The 24,681-nt window shown below is 49.0% G+C and overlaps 1 protein-coding gene across 5 annotated transcripts in view; it reads right to left on the reverse strand.

The window, feature by feature from the left end:
- Positions 1 to 1,294: 1,294 nt before the first annotated feature.
- The window catches only part of LOC126543059 (parathyroid hormone/parathyroid hormone-related peptide receptor-like), a 1,023,923-nt gene continuing 1,000,536 nt past the window's right edge, over positions 1,295 to 24,681 (reverse strand). For all 5 annotated transcript variants that reach the window (XM_050190210.3, XM_050190212.3, XM_055077604.2 and 2 more), the window contains one exon: positions 1,295 to 3,224. In XM_050190210.3, the coding sequence (XP_050046167.1) occupies positions 2,962 to 3,224 (263 nt within the window). In that variant the 3' untranslated portion in view covers positions 1,295 to 2,961. The remainder of the gene's footprint in view (positions 3,225 to 24,681) is intronic.

Here is a 24,681-nt window from a genome sequence, read left to right on the forward strand (position 1 = left end):
CTATCATCGCAACGCTTAATGCTGTACTACACGATAGGCATGAAAATGAGGCTAGAGACAAGCAATTTATCGTGTAAAGAAGATATATAGTACTAATACGTGCGGTAACGTAAACATTGAAATTTTCTACAACATTATTACAAATGAATTCCTAGGCGAAGGCAACATATTGCTACTCAATGAAATTCATGAGAATAATAAGGTACAGATACCTCGGACATGACCAGGCAGTTGACATTCGGAAAGCCTTATCTGGTATCACGTCTTTATGATGCACGTCATAAACATAAAAAGAAGGCTAGATACAATTAAATTATGGTGCAATCACTTGAAAAAAAAAGATGGTGTCGCAAATTTCAATCTACGCAATTGAAATTGTTCGGTTATGTATGTAGAGTTCGAAACTGCTATACTACCGTTATCAGCGACGCTTCTCAATGTCTCGAGAGAACTCAACGCAACACGAAGTTTATATTTGGTCGCGACCTTGACTGCAATGCGCAACGATACCTAAAGTATCGGCTTAACTAAAAGCGTTGCGCATAATTACATAACATTCACTTTTTCGGTATTTTATGTGTTGTACGATGTCCATAGTACGTTATTTCGGTGTCTTCTGTAGTAAACAAAGCACCTTGTCTATATTTGGTTAATATCATTGGCAGGGTATGGGGAATGATTAGGCCAAGTTCAAAGTGTGGGGCATAATTACGGCTTTAGCAGTAAATGACATATGCGAATGCTTCAGAGTGTGCTTCAGAGAGTGTTTCAGAGGACCTGAACTTATCGAGGTGGTCTGACACAACAATAAATGCCACTAAAAGCAAATTTACCGAGAACGGGGTGACACCATGTCGAATGTGTCTACGAAGTTAAATGGGAGTCAAATATGTGTGGATCAACGGAGGCCTCTGTAAAAAAAAAAAAAATTCGTTAGCAAGTGCTCAAAAGCGTTATATGGCCATTTTACGGTATGTTCCCCATTGTCCTGAAAGAATCCTTCGTGACATCGAGCTTACATTTGGTGGAAATGGGAAGCGTTTTAAGTGTAACATACGGTGAAACTGTAATATGTCTGACCTAACTATCGGCGTTGCAAATAATTACTGAACCCTTTATTTTGGCATTTTCGAGGTATACTCGAAGTATACTCCAATTTAGTCCAACGGTTTATGGTCGTGAGAGCTGGCTGGATGGACCACGAAGCTGCGAGAAAGCACAGCCAAGCCTTTCGCAGCCACTGAACAAATGCATGGTAGCACTTGAGTCAGCAGAAATAATGAAAAGACACAGCGAAGGTGGGGAAACCAGCTTATGTTTCGGTTATCAGACAGGGGAACAGCAACGGCGCAAGCAGGTGCACAATTGAGCCGTCAGAGAACATCAACAGATGGCTCGAAATAGACCACAGAACAAAAACGTACTCGCGATAAGTGCGGGCAACAAGCGGCCAGGACAACGCAAGGAACATGCTGTGGACAAAACGCAGTGAGGTAACATTTCGTTTTAGCTACTGACTAGCACAGACGGTTTTACGAGCATCCGGCGTGTTTGATAGAAAAAGTGCAGGGATCAACAAAGGTTGTGTTATCATAACTTATTTTCAGCAAACAGGATGGGAATATTGAAAGCAGCATATTACAATGTGACAACGTTCGAACCTATAAAGTGCGCTATATTTTGAGGAATTTTTCGAAACGGACTACCCACAGGTTACAATTGCTTTGTGGTGTATTGCTATACTGCACATGTGTTTGATGACATGCTTGAAAAACGTGCATATTTTTTCGGGCTAGGACTTCGCGACGTTTTGGGAAACTCGCAGTGACGTTTCCGTTGTCTGTATAGGCGCGCGCGAACACACACACACACATCCACAAGCACGCACGCAAGCATACGCCCACTTACGCACGCATACATACACACCTACACACGCACACACCGACCTACATACACACACACACGCATACACCCACACATCCGCGCGCACACACATACACCCGCACGCACGCACCAACTCAGCAACACACACAAGCGCGCACACACACATACACACTCGCATGCGCGCACACATCCATGCACGCCTACACACCCACACCCGCAAGCTCGCGCGCACACACACACACACGTACGCACACACACACACACACACACGCCTACACACCCGCACGCATGCGTGTACGCACACATACACACCTGCACCCACACACGCGCGCATACACCCACACCTACGCACGCACACACCCACACCCACACGCACGCACGCACGCACTTATGCAGGCACGCACGCACACCCACACCCGCACACCAACACACACACACAGGCACACGCACGCACACGCACATAAAGCGTCAATTAATCTAGTACGGAATCCTACGTACAACTGTCAGGGCAAAATGTCTTAAATTATGGTCGGGGCTGTTAAGGTAGAGTTCTACGTTGAACTTAGGAATGCATGCTGATGGTAGCCGCGTCGTGCGATTAAACACCGCTGCACAAAACTGAATGACACACGTAAAAAGCCGATGGTCATAAGACGTGGCACAGTTCGCTGTCATCGCCCGCTGACTTCGTAAATAGAACTGTAGGGTCAACTGTGTCGGATTTGCTGACACAAATCGATTTACAAGCAAATGTATCAAGCGCGAACTTTCTGTGGTTCCGTGGTGTGCGCGAAGCTGGTGTCTCACGGAGCGCCCAATCCGGGTTTGTGGGCAAGTGACCTAGTGTAAATTTCGATACTGCAACAGCAAACTGAGCCAACGCAAGACAGAACGAAAAAGTAAGGTGCACGCCGAGTAAACTCTGGCGAAAACTGCAAACACCGGCGTTTTTCTTTTCTCCCTGTCTGGTTGGCAACATTATCGCACACTGAAGTAGTCTCTTGACAATAATCAACGATGGCGCCAACTTAGGCCAGCTAGTTTGCAGCGGACGAGTACAGCGCTATAAATGTCCGCTTAAAGACAGGTCTCCTTCTCAAGCAGGTTGTCCTTGCTCGTGTCCACGGGCTCAGGACTATCCCATCGCGCCGCTATGTCGCCATTGCGCTGGCTGACGGGCGTTGTCCTGTCCTCGTGTCCTCCGACATCTCTCGGGCTGTCCTGATACTCCTCAACGCGTCCGGCAGTGTCCAGCTGGTCGGCATTGCTCAGAAGTCTCTGGCTGGAGCGGGCCTGCATCGCTGAGTTGGGAGAGGGGCTCTTGGTTTCACGCTTGTCCACTGCGCAAAGCAAACAGCGGCGCACGTCACTAGTGCGCACCTTTCGACACGTGTTCTGTGGCATGACGTAAATAATCTGTACGTTTACATTAGTAACTCCAATAGGCATGAACTAATTATTGAGTCCAAGTTCACTATGCAGGGACTCTTGCACAGACCTTTTTTGATGTGTTTTGTCTCCAGCATCATGACATACCATGTAGTGTCAAATAAATAAATAAATAAATAAATAAATAAATAAATAAATAAACTGGCCGTGCACTTATAGGAGACGATTGGCGACTTTAACGTGACGAATGATCTACCTTGTGATTAGTGCGGAATTGTTGATAATATGGTCTATATTATGATTATTATGAAAATCGGCATGTACTCAGTGAAGCAATTTCGCGTCGAAAAGGTTTATTGAAGCGCAGGAGATACACATTGACGCAAGCTGTCGTCAAAAAGGTTCACTTAAGAGCAACACATACCCAGTGTCCCATATATACCCAGTGAACCAAGTTGGCCTCAATGAGGCTCATTGAAGAGCAGAACATATACAGTATTTCACATCCAGTGTCCCAAGTGAGTCCGATGGTTGGTTTTGAATCCAGTACCTTCAGCACAACAGCCCGTTGCTCTACCAATTTGACTAGGGACTACCCAGTGACCCAAGTTGGCGGGAACGAGGTTAGGTGCGGGCATATGCAGAGACATACCGCAAGATGGGTAAAGTTCCCAAAAAATGCATTACAACGCTCAGATACCACGCACTGTCGGAATCAATCGTATGGAAGACATTTTGCAGGCAACAATAGCTAGCCAGCACAGTTTGTGTTTCTGCAAAGGGTTACGAAACGGGCCAACGTTACTGCGCATGCGGCACGTCTCGACAACAGCAAGTAGATGACGACAGCAATGGCGTCAAGACCAGTGTTGCCAGCCGTATGGTAATTATCTTTTAGTCCGGTGTTCTGAGAAGGTCCCTTGCTTGGCGTGGCTTTAGGGCTGTCTGACAATTTTTCTATGAAACCTGTAGTGTTTGGCCGTGCCCTAACATTTTTTAATGACCTCGGAAGTAAGCCTTAGTAAACTCGGAAAGCGCACCAATTCTGGCAATTCTTACCCACTGGAACTGAGAATACGACGGTAAACAATTATGTAAGTACAGTACATGGCCCTTGACCCAGTGAAGTATTTGCAGGTTAATAGAGGAAGTTTATCCTCGCGTATAACTTCGCGTATCCTCGCGTATAACGCGTAGAACAGGGAAGCCGTTCGTGAATTGACGCAACGCAGTAGCGACAATAATACTGAACAGTTTATTGCTGTGCACTCGAGTTTTAAGTAACCGAATATCACCTGAGTAGGCGATATTCCTGAGAATAAGAACCTGAGAATAAGAACCATGTACAACCAACTCGCCCAAAACGTAACGCCTTTGGTTGAAATTGCCCGGACCACATGCGCTTTCCGGGTGCGAACAGTGGTTGTGTATTGGCTGAAGGAAGCTGTTTCCGGATGGCGCCGGCGTCTCTAGGTGCTTCGCGCTTTTTGGAAAGTGGGCAGACAGCCTTGCCCGGGGCTGGAGTACGAGAAGTTGTGCGGGTGATTTTGCACTCGCGAGAGGCGATGATCTGTAACGGAACAGAAAACAGGACGGCTTTTCCTGTAATGTGCCGCGTTTTTATGCGAAGCATACTAGCCGCACAACCACGCTCTTCCTTGCTGCGCCGCGCGCGGCCGCGTAGCTACCATATGACGTCATAACAGCTGCAAAAGCGGAGGCTCAACTCGTGCGCTCGCTTGCGGCCGCGTAGCTACATAGCCGGGTCTCAGCTCGTGCGCTCGCCTGCGGTCGCACAGATGGTACTGCGGCCTAACTCCCGCTCCTCCCGCTAGGGCACTGACGTCACAACAGCTGCAAGCCGGGCTCAACTCTTGCAAGATGGGCTGGGTGGGAATCGATCCAGGGTCTGCGGTGTGTGAGACGGAGACACTACCACTGAGCCACGAGTACGATGCTTCAAAGCGGTACAAAAGTGCCTCTAGTGAATGCGGTGTTGCTTTAGAAACGAGCTGTTTCTAAGGCTCAGGCGTGCGTCGCTTCCTCAGGCCCACATTTCGTTGCCGCGCCGAACGCTGCGTTGCTCGACGCTCACCGCGTCCAATGCGGGGCGCGTAGTCGCTGCGCCGTAGCCCATTGTCATACACCCCTCGGCGGGTCGACGGGAACGCTCTCGCGTTCCACTCTTGAAGGCGAAGCAGAGTAACGCATGAGTTGTTTCTTCGTCTAGCCGAACCAAATATAGCCAAGCAACAGCAGTTCACCAGGCTAAACAGTGGTTCAACAGCTAAAATAAAGGCTAGTATGCTTCGCATCCTGGGCTTAAACTTAGCTAAGCCACAGCCATTTTTTTTGAGGCCCTCTTTTCTCGTTTGCATAGCCCGCTCCACTAATCCATTTGATTGGGGGTGGTTCTCGAACGAAATGATATCGGATGGTCTACACCATCACTGCGGCGCGATAGTACTGCGCCTAGGCCATCTGCTGAAGCATCACACTCCAGCCGTGATTGAACCAGGTAAGTTCCCTTTAACAAGGTACGCTTTGCTTCCTTGAAAGCTCTTTTCTGCTTTTCGTTCCAGTTCCAGCGTTGTCCTTTCGCCAGCTACCGACAGAGCGGAGTCAGGGTGGTAGCCAAATTAGACAAAAGCTTTGAATAGGACAATATTAGCCCCAGAAACGAACTAAGTTGGCTTTCCGACTCCGGTTCTGATGCAGCTATCATAGAGTCAAGGTTGTCGCACAGCGGGTGAAGGCCGGCTGCGTGACACTTCTTTCTCGGAACCGATATTTGGCCTTGTTCAGCTGGAGGCCACCGTCCTGCAGTCTCTGCAACACTTGTCGGAGCTTCGACCTGTAATGTTGTTTGTCGGCGATTATGATGTCGCCCATGTACGCGCCCACTCTTGGTTATTAAGCCCCGCATAACGACTCAATGCGCCGCTGGAACAGTGCGGGAGCAGAAGATATGCCGAAGGCCAAGCGGTTGTACGAGTTTAAGCGCAGGTGCGTGTTGATGACGGTCATCCTTTACAGCGAAGCTGCCTATGGCCATGATCCGGGATTGTTATATCCAGCTTTTCTGGACACGTACCAACTAGCATACCAAGCGGCCCCGGCACGAAGCTAGCCCGTTTTCAATGGAACGAGCGGGTTTTTCGCGAATAACAAAAGCTGCAGGTTGATTATTGAAAAAGGCAGGTGACAAACATGTTCGGAAAGATCATCCACACGAGCCAAATGCAGTGATCACGCGGTGGCAAGGGATAATTTTGTTCCCAGAGCGGTTAAAGATTCCGCAATGGAAGCCTATCGTAACGAGGAAAATTTGTACTCGATTTTCCAGAGAAAAACGGTAGTTGTAATAAAGCTACGACGTCTTTCGTAATAGCCACTGCAGCGTATGTAGTCCGGACAATAAGCTTTTGATTGATGCCTATCTCGACTATATACACAAGACGTAACACTGTTCCCAAAAGCGATTTTAGAAACAGTCATGCAAATTCACGTGTTATGTATAAAAAGCCAAGCGTATCACTTACGGAAACCGTGGAAGCCGCGGCCGATTCGTTTAGTCACTAGCGCCTATCGTTCAACGTCATGCTGGCAGTGATTCGATGCCGTGCTGAGTGTCACGGTTTTCGTTTTTAGTTAACGCCACGTAGGGCCGAGTTCCACAGTCTCACACCAGATGGTGGAAACACAAAACTTAAGATTTGGTTTCAGTTATGGTTTTTTCAGGAGGGCTTTTCAAATATTAAATTTTCTATTTTTACTTCCTAAAACGTAGCAAATGGGCTGCTTATTTGTTAAGACATCGCTTTTATTATCAAATTTTATTCCTTGAACACCATAAGAACAAGCATGAGCGTGCCTTTGTGTTAGGTAAACAAAAAATACTAGCGTGCCTTGTAGTATGGACATACTCAGGAATTCTGGACATTGCAGCTTCACCATCCTGTGGGACTTCCAGGAAATGCACATGCCTAAATGCGCGGGGAAAATATTTAAAAAAATATTTCTATATAATAGCCGAGTATCAAATGAGTGTCCACTGTCTGCGCCAAGAGGCTAGTCCCTTGTAACAACATATGCTTTTATGGCACTCAGTCAGAACATTGGTGGTGCATTAAAGCAGCGTTTTGGTGGCGGATGGGTGGTTATGTAACATGACAAGAGGAAATGGTTTCGCATCATCTCAGCAGAGGGCACACTGACTTGAAGAAGCGCGAAATTCAACCGTAAAGCGATTTATTACAGCTGGAGTTTTGAAAGATAATTGCAGAGCGAGTGACATTCAGTCTGTTTGCATGCACATGTTATTGTGAGTGTACTTAGATTTAGGTGCACGTTAAAGAACCCCAGGTGGTCGAAATTTCCGGAGTCCTCCACTACGGCGTGCCTCATAGTCAGAAAGTGGTTTTGGCACGTAAAGCCCCCTAATTTAATTTAATGTTATTGTGACGAAACAGGGAAGGAGAGGGAGTGTATATAGGTGTGCACAAGTTCAGCGTGCGTCGTGTGTACTTATATTTGCGTGAGCGTGCAATTTCATGTCTCAGCATTTGAATATGCGTGCGCACGAGCGCGTGTATGCGTGTGCGAGCATACGCGTGTTTGTGTGTGCGTACAGTTCCGTGTGCGGGTGTGCTTACATTTTTGTGCGTGTGTGCATACATGGGCGCGTGTAAGTATGAATGCGGGCGAGCATTTATCGGTGCGACAAGCATATGACGCCCCTCTGTGTTGAGCCTGGTACCACTCACAAGGCCGACCACTGCGGACCCTCCGGATGGAGCGAGGCTCTCAGGCAGCATCCGGCGTTGCCACACACGACCCGTCAACGCCGGTGTCCAGGCGGAGTACTCGACGGCGGAGGCCGCTGGAGCGTTACTCGCGTGGATAGCTGGCCCCGTCGACCCGGCTAGGTGGAGGCAGAGCCTCGTACGTTGAACTCGAACGCTGTTGTCGACAAACAAACTGGGGGTAAGGGGGTGTGACAAGCATGTGACCTGCATGTGAGATTATGCCCTCCTTGGCATAATCTTTCTTTGCCTGCCGGGCTCGGTGGCCTGCCAGGCTCGGTAGGCAACATTGGTCCCCGCACTGCAATAAACACCGACGAGCACAGCTGCTCGGCGGCCAGTCACCATTCGTCACCACCACGCTGCGGAGCGTCCGTCCAAGGGAGGGTTCCTCGAGCCCTCCCTTGTTCACGAACTCGGGCGGATCGTGACACTGGCGACGAGTACCCACGGACCGTCCCATGCCGCCGCGAGTGGGGAAACACCACACCCCGTTAATTCAGCCATGCCGCTGTACGGAAGGCTCGAGCCGTTCGAGGGAGGTGAGTCCGCGTGGCCAATTTACGAGGAACAAGTCCACGTGTTCTTTCGGGCAAACGACACACCCTAGACCAAACAGCGGGACATTTTAGTGGCCAGCTGCGGGACCCGCGTCTTCAGCCTCCTGCTCGACCTTTTCAAGCCAGCCACGCCACATGTTAAGACGCTGGGTGAGCTGCTCGCTATACTGCGCTCGCATTTCAGCCCAGCATCGTACACTTTAATGGAGCTTTTCCGTTGCAACAAACGGAGCCGCCGGCAAGGAGAAACCCTCGGGCAATCCGTTGCTACGCTACGAGGGCTAGCGAGTGCCTGCGCCTTCGGGGACCAACTGGACTCGCTGCTCAGGGACCGTTTCGTCTGCGGCATCGACAACCCCGCCATGCAGACGCGACTCCTGGAGCTTCCCGACACCTCGCTGGACGACGCCGTGAAGGCAGCGCTGGCAATAGTATCTGCCGCCAAGGACGCCGGTGAGATTTCGCGTGCGACTGGCTCACTGTCGCGGAAGCGGGGGTCAACAAGTTGGAGACAAAGGGCAGTACCTGCCGTCGCTGTGGTGGTGCGCACTCCCCATCACAGTGCCAATTCTCTCAAGCACAATGCTTCACGTGCAGGAAAACTGGGCACCTGGCACGGGTTTGCAGAAGGGGGAGGACGAACAGTAAACAGCAGCGGCAGCTTGGTTCAAGCCCAGGTGTCACACAAGCCCGCGGCCAGGGTAGCTGTCGCAAGGGTACGCGGCGGGGGAGTGCGGCAGCAGGCTCAAGTTCTTCCGTGGTCTGGCTCCACGTCGTGGCCGAGGACCTGCCGATTTTCTACATGTGGCACACAGGCCTTGTACCGTCCTCTGTACCGCCGTACATGCTGATCGTCGAAATCTGCGGGCACCTCATTTCCATGAAGCTGGACACAGGGGCCAGCGTATCGGTCATGGCCGGGAAACCCTTCAGGCGTACTTTCCCCGGCGTGTCTGTCGAGGCTTCGGGCGTGATGCTGCACGGCTACTCCGGGCAGCTCTCCCAGGTCGAGGGTGAGGCACAGGTCAGCGTTCGCTTTGGCGACAGGGCGGCAATCCTTACCATGTACTTAACCAAGGGGTCGTTGCCGACGCTGCTGGGCGGAAACTGGATGCACGCACTGGGCGTTTGTCTGCCAGAGTACCAGGAACACAGCCTGCATAGAGTGAAAGTCATCCCCAGCCTCCTAGCCGAGTTCCAGCCCCTGTTACAGCCACGGGAGGGTACATTTGCCGGCACGACGGCTTGCATCTATGTACCTGAGGGAGCCCGGCCACGTTTTTTCAAGCCTCGCCCACTGCCGTTTGCCCTTAAAGACCACGTCACCCAGGAGCTGCAACGGTTACAGCGAAAGGGCAGCCTGGTGCACCTCAAGACATCTGAATGGGCCGCTCCCATCGTACCTGTCCTCAAGCGAGATGGCAGTGTCGGGATCTGTGGGGATTTCAAGGTTAATAGCAACCCTGTCGCTACCGTCGAGAAGTACCCGTTGCCCCGGATTGAAGACCTCTGGTCAGCGTTGTCCGGTGGACAGAAGTTTACCAAGCTCGAACTAAGAGATGCAGCTGGTGCTCCAGGATGCCTCCCGGAAGTATGTCACAATATCGACAACTTTGGGGCTCTTCTAATACACGCGCTTACTTTTTGGCGTGGCCTCAGCCCCAGCCATATTTGAGAGGGAGATAGACAACATCTTCAAGGGCATGATTCATATGGCGGTGTACTTGGATGACATCTTGGTTACTGGCAGCGACGACGGGGACCACCTGCAGAACCTCCACAACGTCCTGGCGCGACTGCAGGACGCCGGTCTCAAGCTGAAGCTGGAAAAGTGCATTTTCCTGGCCCCCAGTGTTGAGTGCTTGGGACATGCCATTTCCCAGGCAGGCCTAGCCCCGGCTCCCAGCAAAGTTGATGCTGTGCTCAAGGCGCCTAAGCCCCAGAACAAGGAGGTTAAGAGCTACCTCGGCCTCATCAACGTCTACAGGGGTTTCCTGCCGAACCTGTCAGAGCATCTAGAGCCGCTCCATCATATGCTTCGAGATGCTCAGCTATGGGTCTGGAAGAAGGATCAGGACCAGGCCTTCCAGCACAGTAAGAAGCTAATTAGCAAGGCTCCAGCGCTGGTACACTTCGATCCTGCCAAGCCTGTTGTCGTGACCATAGATGCGTCGCCGTACGGCGTGGGAGCCATCCTGGCGCACCGGCACAAAGATGGCCAGGAATGCCCTGTGTCGTTTGCTTCTCGTCGGCTGCAGAGCAACCTTACAACCAGCTGGACAAGGAAGGTTGGGCCCTCATGTTCGGTGTCGAACGCTTCCACCAGTATCTGGGGGGCCGGATGGTCGAGACGGCCACGGACCACAAGCCGCTGTTGGGGCTGCTGGGGCCTGACAAGGCAGTTCCTGTGCAGGCATTCCCTCGAGGGGTACGCTGGGCCTTGAGGCTGGCAGCTTACAGTTACCTGGAACCTGCTGATGCCCTGAGCCGCCTGCCCCTGCCAGAGGTGCCTGATGCTGTTCCGGAACCTGATGAAGTGTTCATGCTGGAGCATGCGTACACGGAGGTGCTCTCCTGATCTGCGGTATCGCAAGCGACCAGCCGGGACCCAGTCCTGTCTCAGGTGGTCAAGGCGGTGTCCCGTGGGGAGGAATTGGTTCAGCAGGCCTATAGCCACAAGTCCGCCGAGCTGAGCTTGCAGCAGCGCTGCGTACTATGGGGCTCTAGGGTGGTGATCCCACAAAATGTCCAGTCCAGTGTCCTGCAGTTGCTGCACGCGGGTCATCCTGGCGTGCAAAAGACCAAGAAGGTGGCCCGGTCCCATGTTTGGTGGCCTGGCCTGGACCAGGATAATTCTCACATGGTGCAGAGCTGCCAGACCTGCCAGGAGCGTCAGCGGTCCTCACTTCATGTGGAAATAACCCCCTGGCCGTTCGCACAGAGGCCCTGGTCCCGCCTGCATGTGGATTTTGGGGGGCCCTTCAAGGGCCATTACTTTCTGGTGGTGGTGGACGCCTTTTCGAAGTGGGTGAAGGTTCTACCTGTCACCACTCCTTCAGCATGTGCAACCATTGCAGCGGTGCGACAGGTCGTCGCCACCCAGGGGTTGCCGAACGACAATCGTCCTGCTTTCGCCAGCACAGAGTACCTGGCCTGGCTGACGAAGAAAGGAATCCGCCGGATGCTGGTTCCGCCGTATCACCCTGCTTCAAATGGTGCAGCCGAGCGGGTGGGGCAAACCATCGAGGACAAGCTCAAGAAGAGCCACACTGGGGATTTCCGGACGCAGATTGCCCAGATACTGTTCCAATACCGGACCACGCCCCACGATGTCACTGGCCGTGCCCCCAGTGGGCTTCTGCTGGGTCGGATGGTCAAGACACCCTTGGACGTCTTGCATGCGGACCTCCGATCCGCAGTGCTTCTGAAGCAGCTAAAGCAAAAGCTGGCTGCTAACAGAAGGTGCCGTCTCGGGACGTTGCCGGAGTCGCGAGCTCCAATTTTCGCCAGGAATTTCTTTCCTGGCCCATCCTGGTCCGCTGGACAAGTGGTGTCTCCTGCCAGCGCCTCCTCGCTGCACTTCCGCAGACCAGACGGGGCCACGTGGCACAGACATGCCGACCATGTCAGGCCTCGCCTCGGGACTTGGCCAGCACCATCGACTGCCACTTCAGTGTTCCAACCCGCAGGAGGACTAGCGGCAGCACCAGTCCCTTCCATCAGAGCACCACCCACCTCGGAGGCGGCAAGCGTTGCCAGTGGTGCGGCGCCCGTTGGGTCGGTGTTGAGCCCGGTACCACTCACAAGGCCGACCACTGCGGACCCTCCGGATGGAGCGCGGCTCTCAGGCAGCACCTGGCGTTGCCACGCAGGACCCGTCAACGCCGGTGTCCAGGCGGAGTACTCGACGGCGGAGGGCGCTGGACCGTTACTCGCCTGGATAGCTGGCACCGTCGACCTGGCTAGGTGGAGGCAGAGCCTCGTACGTTGAACTCGAACGCTGTTGTCGACAAACAAACTGGGGGTAAGGGGGTGTGACAAGCATGTGACCTGCATGTGAGGTTATGCCCTCCTCGGGCATAATCTTTCTTTGCCTGCCAGGCTCGGTAGGCAACATTGGTCCCCACACTGCAATAAACACCGACGAGCACAGCCGCTCGGCGGTCAGTCATCGTTCGTCACCACCACGCTGCGGAGCGTCCATCTAAGGGAGGGTTCCTCGAGCCCTCCCTTGTTCACGAACCCCGGCGGATCGTGACGCGTATCTCTGTGCATCTGCGTTTCTGTGAGTTTGTGCGAACGTGCGTGCGTGTTCGTGTGTAAGTTTGTGCGAACGTGTTAGTGTGTGTGTGGGTGTGTGTCTGTGTGAGCGAGCCAGCGAGCATTTCGCCGCTTGCACCTACTCTTGGGGATGAATGGGATATAGAGTTTGTTTAAACCCATATTTGAATCTACCACACAAGAACAAATGACATTCATTGCATTTATAGCATTATCTCTTTCTAAAAGCGATATGAATGCAAAAAAAAAGGAAACGCAGTTACCTTCCACTCTATGAAGAAGTATGACGAGGAAGCAGTGTATGTGGGCCCGTTAATTTCTTTAATCTTTATTCAAGAATTTCCGCGCATTGCCCGAAGGCGTTATAGCAGGGGGGTTACAGGAGGGAAGAAAACAAATCTTCATTCGTACAGCACACTTGCTCTGCACACAGCTCATTGCACTCCACAATAGTTTTGACAAAAAAGGAATCCGCAAACAAGTACGTCCTGGCACGGTACTCGCGGATTTTAAGTGAATAGTCATTGCGCCTAGAAATATAATGTGGTTCTTTCAAGTAGCTTTTACTGCTAATTCCAGTCTTATTATTAAATATGAGGTATAAAAACTTCAGTCTCAACTTTTCCCGCCGAGAGGAAAGCAGTTCCGAATTCAATTCAAGTTTCATTTCAGTACAACTTTCTCTCCGCCCATACCGCCCCAGGACAAACCTAGCAGCTCGGTTTTAAATACTTTCCAGTTTATCAATCAAGTTTTTTTTGCGCGGAGTCCCAGACGGCGGCACAGGTGGTATTCCAAAATTGGTCTGACACATGTTAAGTAAGCAGTTTTCTTTAGGCTCGGCTGTGAGCATTTCAAGTTCCTCTTAATTAACTTGAGTGCCCTACCAGCTTTTACAACGACGTCATCCATATGAGCAGACCATGAGCAGTCGGATGATAGCGTCACGCCTAGATGCTTGTATATAGGTTCGTTATTTATCAGGGTATTATTTATCTGGTAAAGACTTTGTCACATATAAGAGGGAAGATAAAATAAAATGGTAGACGAAGAAAGGTTTCAAGAAGACGACGAGGATGGCGTTAAGAATGACGTGGATTAATCGAAGACGAAAAAAGATAAAGAAGAGGTTCGCAGTGAGGTGACAAGAGATGATTGGTGGAGAAGTATCCGGTGAGATGGAAAGCGATGATTGGTGGAGAAGAGAAGAAGACGAAGAGAAGGATTACGTGGACTAACGTCAAGGCTATAAAAGGCCGAGGAAGGGCGAGACACAGGGGGGAAGGAGAAAGCAGCGGAGACTCGGCGGGTCAGGGACGGTTCAACCGGAAGAGAGCGACGCCGGCTACTGCTCCGGTGAGCTCGCGTGCTACGGCTTTGCACCGCAGACTTCCTGCCGTTCCTGAGCCCGTTCCGGGGAGTCCACGGAGGACGCCACCACCTGCTACGGCCAGGGGTGTCTCTACCACTGCTGCCACTCTTCCGGGTGGCTCCCCAACGCCAACATCATCGGCCACACCTCCACGGGCGTTTGGACCGGGAGTGTGTACGACGCAACCAACGACGCCTCCAGCAACGCCAGCCCTAGAACGTCGAACGCCACTCCGACGTCGGCTACGGGACCCGCGCCACACCACATCCACATCGAACTAGACGTGAGCACGAACGCCAACCACTATCAGTAGAACGCTAGTGTAGTGTTACTGGGACGTGTGTACTGGCAGTCTTTGTATCTTGTGTGTTAGTTTTGTTAGGTTTGTGTGCTGCTGTTCGTGCCGCGTGGGTTGTAATAAATGTGGGTCTGTGTGGGTACACCTGTCGCCTAGTCCATTCTTTCGGCCAGAGTGCTCTCCGGAGGAGATCCGTGACAAAGACAAGTGGCGAGCCTGCCAGGATTCATTTCCTTGTTTCTTTTTTATTTGTCTCGGATCTTTCCGATCTCTCGACGGCTGAAAGTATGGATTTGGCAAAAACGCTAGAACTTGCGCTCAAGCTAGGGCTAAGCAAGGAAGAGGCGATGCGTCTCTGGGACGAGAAGAAAGAAGAAGCAAAGAGGCAGAGAGAGGGAAGGGCGCAAGCACGCGCAGAGGCTCGCGAGGGAGAAGAGCGAGAGGCTAGAAGAGCTCGCGAGGCAGAAGAACCGGAGAAAAGAAGGATAGAACGAGAGAAGGAGTTCATTTTGTGGAAACAGGCGCATATCGCAGGAGGCTATGAGGGGACCACGGACGATGATCAGCGTTCCTTAGCTGGTACCGAATCTCCTAGACCGGCCAGAGTTTGTGCAAGAAAGTTGATGGCTCCCTTCGATGACAAAAGAGATGATTTGGACGCGTATCTGCAACGATTCGAGCGGATAGCTTTGGGGCAAGGCTGGGAGCGTAGTGAATGGGCCACGGCATTGAGTATGTGCTTAGTCGGGGAGGCGCTGAATGTGTTTGGAAGGATGCCGGCTGCTGAGTCCATGGACTACGAGAAGGTTAAGAAGGCACTCCTTCAAAGATTCAGGCTTACGGCAGAAGGTTTTCGGCAGAGATTTCGCACCGCGAAACCCGAGGATTCTGAAACCGCTAAGCAGTTTTCCTGCAGGCTGACCAACTATTTCGATAGGTGGATTGATATGTCCAACACGGAAAAGAGTTTTGAAGGGGTGCGTGAGAAGCTGGTCACAGAGCAATTTTTAGCATGTTGCAGCTCAAAGCTGTCACTATTCTTGAAAGAAAGGAAGTTGTGTTCATTGGAAGAGTTTGCCGACACTGCAGACCAATTCCTCGAGGCTCAGGGGCTGAGAAATATGAGTAAGGGGAGGGAGGAGACACAGAAGGTCCCAGAGACAGATGCGGCACAACCAAGAACATATGGCGGCGCATCTAAGGCGCCAGTAAAGTGTTTTCTCTGCGGCAAGGTGGGACACCGTGCAGCTGACTGTCGAACCAGTAACGTTGCTCAAAAGACACAGGTTGTGTGTCAGGGTTGTAAGAGGAGAGGACACACTGTGGATGAGTGTCGGTATAGAACGCAAGACCAAGCTGCATGCGTTGTTAACTCTCTGGCAGAACTTGTCACACCACCTGAAGTTCCACAGCTGAAAGCAGAACAAACGCCACTGGGAAATGAGGTGGTGAGTGGAGCACCCAAGTCAAAAGCAGCAATGCCGGTGGTGGTTGGGCAAATAGGGGACCGTCCTGTATTGGCGCTTAGAGACAGCGGAGCCAACACAGTTTTGGTTCGGAGAAGCCCGGTGAAGGACGAGGATCTTACAGGGGAAACGTCGGCCGTCACTCTTGTGGATAGCACAGTAAGGTACCTTCCTGAAGCCAGGATTCTAGTGTCCACGCCATATTATACCGGACAGGTAGTGGCAAAATGCGTAGAGCATCCCATCTACGATCTCATCTTGGGAAACATTACGGGTGCAAGACGTGTCGAGGACCCCGATCGCGAGTGGAGGATGCTCAACGTTGAAGAACACCCAAAGGAGGAAAGGTCCACGACAGCTCAGGCGGGTGATGGGGCTCTTCGGCAGTGGAGACAAGAGCTCAAGCGACAGCCAGAGCAACGCAGCGTCCGCTCTCCACGCCCGTTACGATGTGCCTGAACATAACACCGGGTGAAATTGCAACTAGGCAAAGAGAAGACCCGAGCTTGAAAACCTGCTTCGAAAAAATCGGGGAAAAAGTGGAACGGGAGAGGAGCCATACGTCATTCGAATATCTAGTGGTAAATGGTCTTCTGCACAGGGAATACACATTTAGCTCAGGAAGGCGGGTCCAACAGCTGGTTTTACCGAAAGATATGAGAGAGACAGTGTTACGCTTAGGACATGACGCCATTATGGCGGGACACCAGGGCGTCCAAAAGACGGTGTCAAGAATCACCGAGGAGTTCTTCTGGCCAGGCGTCCAGAGTGATGTGAAACGCTTTGTTCGCTCATGTGACGTGTGCCAGCGCACAGTGCCGAAGGGTAGAGTTGGTCCCGTACCTCTGGGCAAGATGCCAGTCATCGACCTGCCATTTCAAAGAGTGGCCGTTGACATTGTAGGGCCAATCTCTCCAGTATCCGCCAGAGGCAATAGATATGTGCTTACCCTGGTTGATATGGCCACTCGTTATCCTGAGGCCGTTCCATTGAAAACTATTGACAGTATCCAAGTGGCGGAGGGTTTTGTGGAGATGTTCTCGCGTTATGGGTTCCCGAGGGAAATTTTGAGTGACCGGGGCGCGAACTTCACGTCGGAGCTGATGAAGGAGGTGAACCGCCTTTTGTCAGTAAGGCAGTTACTGACAACGCCTTACCATCCCATGTGTAATGGCCTTGTAGAGCGGTTCAACGGTAACCTCAAAAGTATGATTAAGAAAATGTGCCAGGAAAGGCCTCAGGATTGGAATAGATATCTCCCAGCTCTTTTGTTCGCGTACCGCGAAGTGCCACAAGTGAGTCTTGGTTTCTCGCCCTTCGAGATGTTGTATGGGAGAACCGTTAGAGGTCCACTTACAATACTCAAGGAGCTGTGGGCCAATAAAGCGATCGCGTCAGATCTCAAGACAACATACACATATGTTCTTGAGTTGAGGGAGAAGTTGGAGGAGACATGTAGGCTTGCACATCAAAGCTTGGAAAAGGCGTGCGAACGCTTTAAGGGCTACTATGACAAGAAAGCCACGCACAGAAATCTGAAGCCGGGCGACAGGGTTCTCATCCTGCTACCCACGGATCATAATAAGCTACTGATGCAGTGGAAGGGTGCTTACCTTGTGACACAGAAGAAAAGCGAGATGGATTATGAGTTATTGATAAATAACACCAAGAAGGTTTTCCATGCAAACATGTTGAAAAAGTACGAAGAAAGAGTTCCCGTACGGTGCACCGCCGAGGTAGCATGTGCGGTAGTGGCAGAGGAGATAGATGATGTTGCCGAGGTACCCACGTGCAGTCGAAAGAAAACTGTAGGATAGGATAAGGTGATAATAAACCCCGATTTGAATGAAGACAGAAGGTCACAGATAAAGGCCCTACTTCAATTCAAGGGAGATGTGTTTTCGGATGTGCCGGGAAACACGGACGTCATAAGTTGCAAACTAGATCTCTCTTCAGATAGACCAATCAGCGTGAAGCAATATCCACTACCTCTAATAGTTCAAGAGTCCATTGAAAATGAGGTGCGGGATATGTTAGAGCTTCGTGTGATTGAGAGGTCGTGGTCAGCATACAATGCGCCTCTCGTGGTTGTCAAAAAACCCGATGGTACTAACCAACTGTGTGTAGATTTTCGTCGGCTAAATGCCGTCATAGTACCCGATGCCGAAGCTATACCAAGAGCGGACGTGGTGTTCGCTAAGGTCGCTCACAAAAGGTTTTTCTCTAAATTTGACTTAGCTAAAGGGTATTGGCAAATACCAATGGAAGGTTCGTCTAAAGAGAAGACTGCCTTTTCTTGCTCGGCAGGTTTATTCCAGTTTCAATTCATGCCGTTTGGTTTGAAGACAGCGTCCGCAATATTCACGAAGCTGATGAGGAAGGTTTTAGAGGGGCTTCAAAATGTAGAACATTATATTGACGACGTCCTTGTGGCAACAGATACGTGGGAAGAGCATATAATTACGCTGGAAAAATTATTTGATAGAATTCAACAAGCCAGGTTAACCATAAAACCGGCAAAATGTGAGGTGGGCTTTGAAGCCATTTCTTTCCTCGGACACTAACTGGGGATGGGCCGCATAGCGACAAAAGACGACATTCTGGTCAAAATACAGCAAGCCCAGACACCGACGACCAAGAAAGAAGTACAGTCGTTCCTGGGTTTAACAGGTTACTACAGGGACTTTATTCCCGATTATGCCCACATAGCCGATCCGCTTGTGGAACTTACTAAGAAGGGGGCAAGCAATAGACTGAATTGGACTGCTGAACATGAGAACGCTTTCGAGATGTTAAAATGGCATATGACAAAATCGCCCGTTCTGCTTGCTCCGAATTTGGATAAGGAGTTTGTGCTGCGCACTAATGCACCTGACAGGGCTTTAGGAGCCGTACTCTTGCAAGAAGAAAATCACGTGCTGCATCCGGTATTTTTTGCAAGTAAGAGACTATCGGCTACTGAACGCAACTATTCCACGGTTGAGCAGGAATGCTTAGCGGTGGTGTGGGCAGTAAAAAAATTTCACATTTATCTTTGTGGGAGACATTTCAGAATTCAAACGGATCATCAGCCGCTTGAATATTTAACCAAGGCCAAAATGAACAATAGTAAAGTCATGAGATGGAGTCTGGCCTTGCAAGAATACTCATTTCAAGTGGAATATATTAAAGGCAGAGATAACGTTGCAGCGGACTTCATGAGTAGAGCCAACTGAACAGCTCTAGGTATCCGAGGGAGGTATCTTGTTGTTGCTGCTGTGCTATATATCTCAGGGATGTATCGTGTTGTTGGTGTTGTTGTGGTTGTTACGTGATTATGCAAAGGAGTGTTGAGGACATTAACATGTTTATTAAGGACGCCGTATGGACAACGGCAATGATGTGTTAGTGTTCCGAAAACGCATTTTGATTGTGAACATTAACATGTTTGCTTAGAACACTGTATGGACAACGGCAATGATGTGTTAGTGATGTGCTTTTGGTGTGTACTGGTCATCTGCGTTGTGCTGTGTGGTGTGCTGCGGCCAGAATCGCCACAGAAAATAGTCGGCTGGCTGGATGGCTTGAAGAGGAGGACGACTTGAGCAGTTTTTCAGGGAAAAACTCTTGAGAGAGGGGGCCCTTGTCACATATAAGAGGGAAGATAAAATAAAATGGTAGACGAAGAAAGGTTTCAAGAAGACGACGAGGATGGCGTTAAGAATGACGTGGATTAATCGAAGACGAAAAAAGATAAAGAAGAGGTTCGCAGTGAGGTGACATGAGATGATTGGTGGAGAAGTATCCGGTGAGATGGAAAGCGATGATTGGTGGAGAAGAGAAGACGAAGAGAAGGATTACGTGGACTAACGTCAAGACTATAAAAGGCCGAGGAAGAGCGAGACACGGGGGGGAAGGAGAAAGCAGCGGAGACTCGGCGGGTCAGGGACGGTTCGACCGGAAGAGAGCGACGCCGGCTACTGCTCCGGTGAGCTCGCGTGCTACGGCTTTGCACCGCAGACTTCCTGCCGTTCCTGAGCCCGTTCCGCGGAGTCCACGGAGGACGCCACCACCTGCTACGGCCAGGGGTGTCTCTACCACTGCTGCCCCTCTTCCGGGTGGCTCCGCAACGCCAACATCATCGGCCACACCTCCACGGGCGTTTGGACCGGGAGTGTGTACGACGCAACCAACGACGCCTCCAGCGACGCCAGCCCTAGAACGTCGAACGCCACTCCGACGTCGGCTACGGGACCCGCGCCACACCACATCCACATCGAACCAGACGGGAGCACGAACGCCAACCACTATCAGTAGAACGCTAGTGTAGTGTTACTGGGACGTGTGTACTAGCAGTATTTGTATCTTGTGTGTTAGTTTTGTTAGGTTTGTGTGCTGCTGTTCGTGCCGCGTGGGTTGTATTAAATGTGCGTCTGTGTGGGTACACCTGTCGCCTAGTCCATTCTTTCGGCCAGAGTGCTCTCCGGAGGAGATCCGTGACAGACTTACACTCCGTTTCTTCTTTTTTGTAAAACATACATTAACACACTTTTTAAAATTCAAATTCATCTTCCACGTGGAACACCAAGTATTAATACATTCTAGGTCAAATTGAACATGGCAGCATCTTGTTCACTCTTAGTTTTCCTATAAACAACACAATCATCGGCAAACAACCGTATACATGAAGAAATATCAACAGAAATATCATTTACATAAAGTAAAAACAAAAGTGGCCCTAAGACTGAGCCCTGTGGGACTCCTGACGTCATATCAGCGTATGCCGAGCTTTTGCCGTTCAAAACAACACATTGTCGGCGCTGAGACAGATAATTTTCAATTCAAGCGAGTACGCTTGAGTGAATATTTAACAGTTTAAGTTTAATAAGACGTGGATGTGACACTGTGTCGAATGCCTTGCGAAAGTATAAAAAGACACAATATGTTTGTCCTCCCTCGTCAACATCGAATGCCAATTCATGATAAAATTCAATTAATTGTGTTGTGCAAGATAGACCTTTCCGAAACCCGTGTTGTTCTTTGATTAGTATATTATTATTTGTTATATGACGCATTATCTCGGTATATATAATATGCTCAATGATTTTGCACGAGATGGATGTTAGTGTAGGCCTGTAGTCGCGACATCTCTTTTCGAGCGCCCTTTATGAATAGGTACAACTTGAGCGGTTTTCCAATCATTAGGTAAGAGTCCTGTGGAAAGCGATTTCACATTGATTAAATAAAGGTACATCGAGATAGGTGTAGCACACCGTTTTAGTATACGTGGAGATATACCATCCGAACCGTTTGCTTTGGTTTCATCTATGACGTTTAGGACTGCCTCGATGCCTCTAACGCTTAATTCAACTTGTTCCATTAAAGGAAGTGTGCTGGCATGTGGTGCAGAGCTATGATTACATTTAGGTAGGAAGACAGATCCAAATGATGTATTCAAACGCGTTGGCTTTTCAGTATCGTCTGTAATTATTTGTTGACTACAAACAATTTCATTTATTCCTATAAAATCTGATCCGCATCCTTTTAAAAACCTCCAAAAATGTTTAGGATTAGTTTTCGTTCTGTCGTTGAGTGTCTTAAAGTACTCTTCCTTCGTATTCTTTATAGCAAACTTATACTCCTGTGTTACTTCAGATAACTTATTTATGTGATTCATACTTTTAGTTTTTCTGTATCTATTAATTGCTCTTTCTTTCTTTTATTATTCTGAGAATATGCAAATTCACCTAGGGTTTCTTACGTTTCTTGGGTCTGGTGGAATCTATGCTTGGAACACACTTGTCCGTAAGCTCAAGCAATTTATCTAACTGCTCCTCCGTCGTGAGTCGGCCCGGAATTCCACTCTCTTCGGTATCGGCCCACGTATGGGGAGTTCTTCACGCCTTCATCACCTCCGCCACGGATCGGCCTGGTACCGCAATATCTTCGGGATCGGCCCACCTATCGGGAGTGCATAACGCCTGGGTCGCCTCCTCCGCGAGTCATCACGGTATTGCACTATCTTCGGGATCGGCCCACATATGGGGAGTGCCTAATGCCTGTGTCACCTCCGCCGTGGATCAGCCGCCCGAAATTGCAATATCTTCGGGATCGGCTCATGTATAGGGAGTTGTTGACGCCTGCGTCACCTCCACCGCGGGTCTGTCTGTCATTGCACTATTTTCGGGGTTTTGTTCGGCATGCGGACACGGTAATGGGGAAAGTAGCCCAGAAGAGGAAGCTTTAGCTCGGGCGCTCCCATCTAAATATATGTGAAAGGAGAATCTGTTTTTCTCGGCAACCACTGCACAAAAGTTCACGAGGTTTGTTGCATTTAAAAGAAAAACTTAATATATAGTGACTGTTTGTTTCGAATTTTCGATTGAGGTCGTTCAGTTGTTATTAAAATTGACAAACATCAAAAATTTTCGAAAGACGAAACTATGAAGTTTACAACTCTGTAACTAAGCAACAAAAATGATAATACAATTCTGTGAACTGCATCTAATAGTACAACTAAAGCCGACAAAATTGATATGTTACGCATGAATCTCCAAATATTGAGTAGTATGGAAGTAGAACTTTTGCAGTACCCTTGTACACAACGTAACCACATCACGTAAGATATAAAATCACATACCGAATTTGTCCGCTTTTAATGATCTAATGGATGCCGTTTAAAGAACCGCGATATCTGTTCTTGATGCAGAGCTGGGAATTTGTAAACTTCCTGCTCCCATTTTTTCAAGCTTTCGAGTTCTTGAAAATCTTTTTAACAAAATACAGGACCTAAATGGAAATTCCGCTTCCAACAGTCACTATAATTTAACTTTCCCTCTCAAATGCAAAGTTTCATTAAAGTCGACCCAGGGGTTACCCCGGAAAAAGGTTTTTGCCTTTTACATGTATATGAATAGGCCGCGTCAGAGTTGGTCCAGAGCTAAAGCTGCTTCAGCTCGGTTGCTCCTATCTAAATACATGTAAAAGGAGAATTCGTTTTTCTCGGCAACCACAGCACCTAATTTCACGGGGTTTGTTGCATTTAAAACAAAAACTTAAAATCTAGTGACTGTTGGTTTTGAATTTTCGATTTAGGTCGTCAATTTTTTATTAAAAAATGGCAAAAATCGCAAGTTTTCAGAAAACGAAACTATCAAGTTTACAACTCTGTAACTCAGCAAGAATAGGGGTTATCGCCATTCTGTGAATTGTACTTAATAGCACATCTAAAGCGGACAAATTTGACATCTTATACATCAATCTCAAAAAATTTATTAATATGTAATTACAACTTTTGCAGAACCCTCGTAAACAACCTAACAAACTCACGTAAGATGTAAAATGACATATGAAATTTGTCCGCTTTGAATGATCTAATGGATGCCATTTACAGAACCGCGATATCTGTTCTTGATGCAGAGCTATTAGTTTGTAAACTTCGTGCTTCTATTTTTTTCAAACTTCTGAAATTTTGTAAATCTCTTTAACAAAATGCAAGCCCTAAATCAAAATTCCGCTTCCAACAGTCACTAGAATTTAACTTTCTCTCTCAAAAGCAACAAATTTCATTAAAATCGGTCCAGGGGTTATCTCAGAAAAACGTTTTTGCGTTTTTACATGTATTTGAATAGGCCGCGTCGGAGTTGGGCCCGAGCTAAAGCTTCCTCTTAAGATGACGCTTTAGCTCGGGTGCAATCTAAATACATGTAAAACAACAATTCTCTTTTTCTCGGCAACCACTGCACCAAATTTGAGGCCGTTTGTCGCATTTAAAAGAAAAACTTATTGTCTAGTGGCTGTTGGTATCGAATTTTTTATTTACGTCATCATTGGTTTATTAAAACTGGCAAAATTCGCATATTTTCAGAAAAGGGTCATGCCACGCAAAACGCAAATTGGGCTAGATGACTATTGTGTGACTAAGTGTTCAGCAATCTATTTTAGTCGAAAAAAGATTTTTGAGAACGTGAACGCTCTTTGAAATTTTCGCAAAGAAGCAAAAGTTTGTTTTTATTTAGGAGCATTTTATTGTCAGCATTCTTTCATATGACGTTCTAATCGAATACATCTTAGAATTTTCCGTGTTTATTTCGCTCGGGAAAAAAGCAATAAAAGTTGCGTTTCCAGAAATTTTTTTACATAAACTGCGTTATTTTTCAACTATAATAATTTTTTCCTGTTTTGCCTGTTGCTATAGTGCATTATAGTGCATGCTAAAAATAATTTGAAATTATTAAAAAATATATCTTTATAAGAGTTTCTCTAAAGATGGCAAGAACGAATTTCTTGTGATTTTCAGGTAGAGTTTAACCGTTAAAGACCTCCAGATAAATATGTCAGATAGCTCAATATACGCACCGCCTTCTTAGCTCGTGAGTTATACATTCTCGTCCGACTAAATTTTGTCCGGAGTGAGAAAAATATTTTTGAAGTCATCAACCAATTGACCTTTTGCAAGGTAGTTGTGCGCATGAGCGAAAAGACAGCTCGCTAAGCGCACCCTCTACTTGGATGGAAAACAAACCACTTTCCGCGGGCAGGGCAGGCTTGAATGCTAAGAGGCGACTGATGTGGCTGCGTTTTCAGCAGTGGCAACTCATTGTGCTGCATACGGCTGCACGAAATATTTTTATCGAAAAAATAAGCT

Source organism: Dermacentor andersoni, chromosome 2, assembly GCF_023375885.2.
Source record: "Dermacentor andersoni chromosome 2, qqDerAnde1_hic_scaffold, whole genome shotgun sequence".
In the NCBI taxonomy this organism is placed as follows: Eukaryota; Metazoa; Arthropoda; class Arachnida; order Ixodida; family Ixodidae; genus Dermacentor; species Dermacentor andersoni.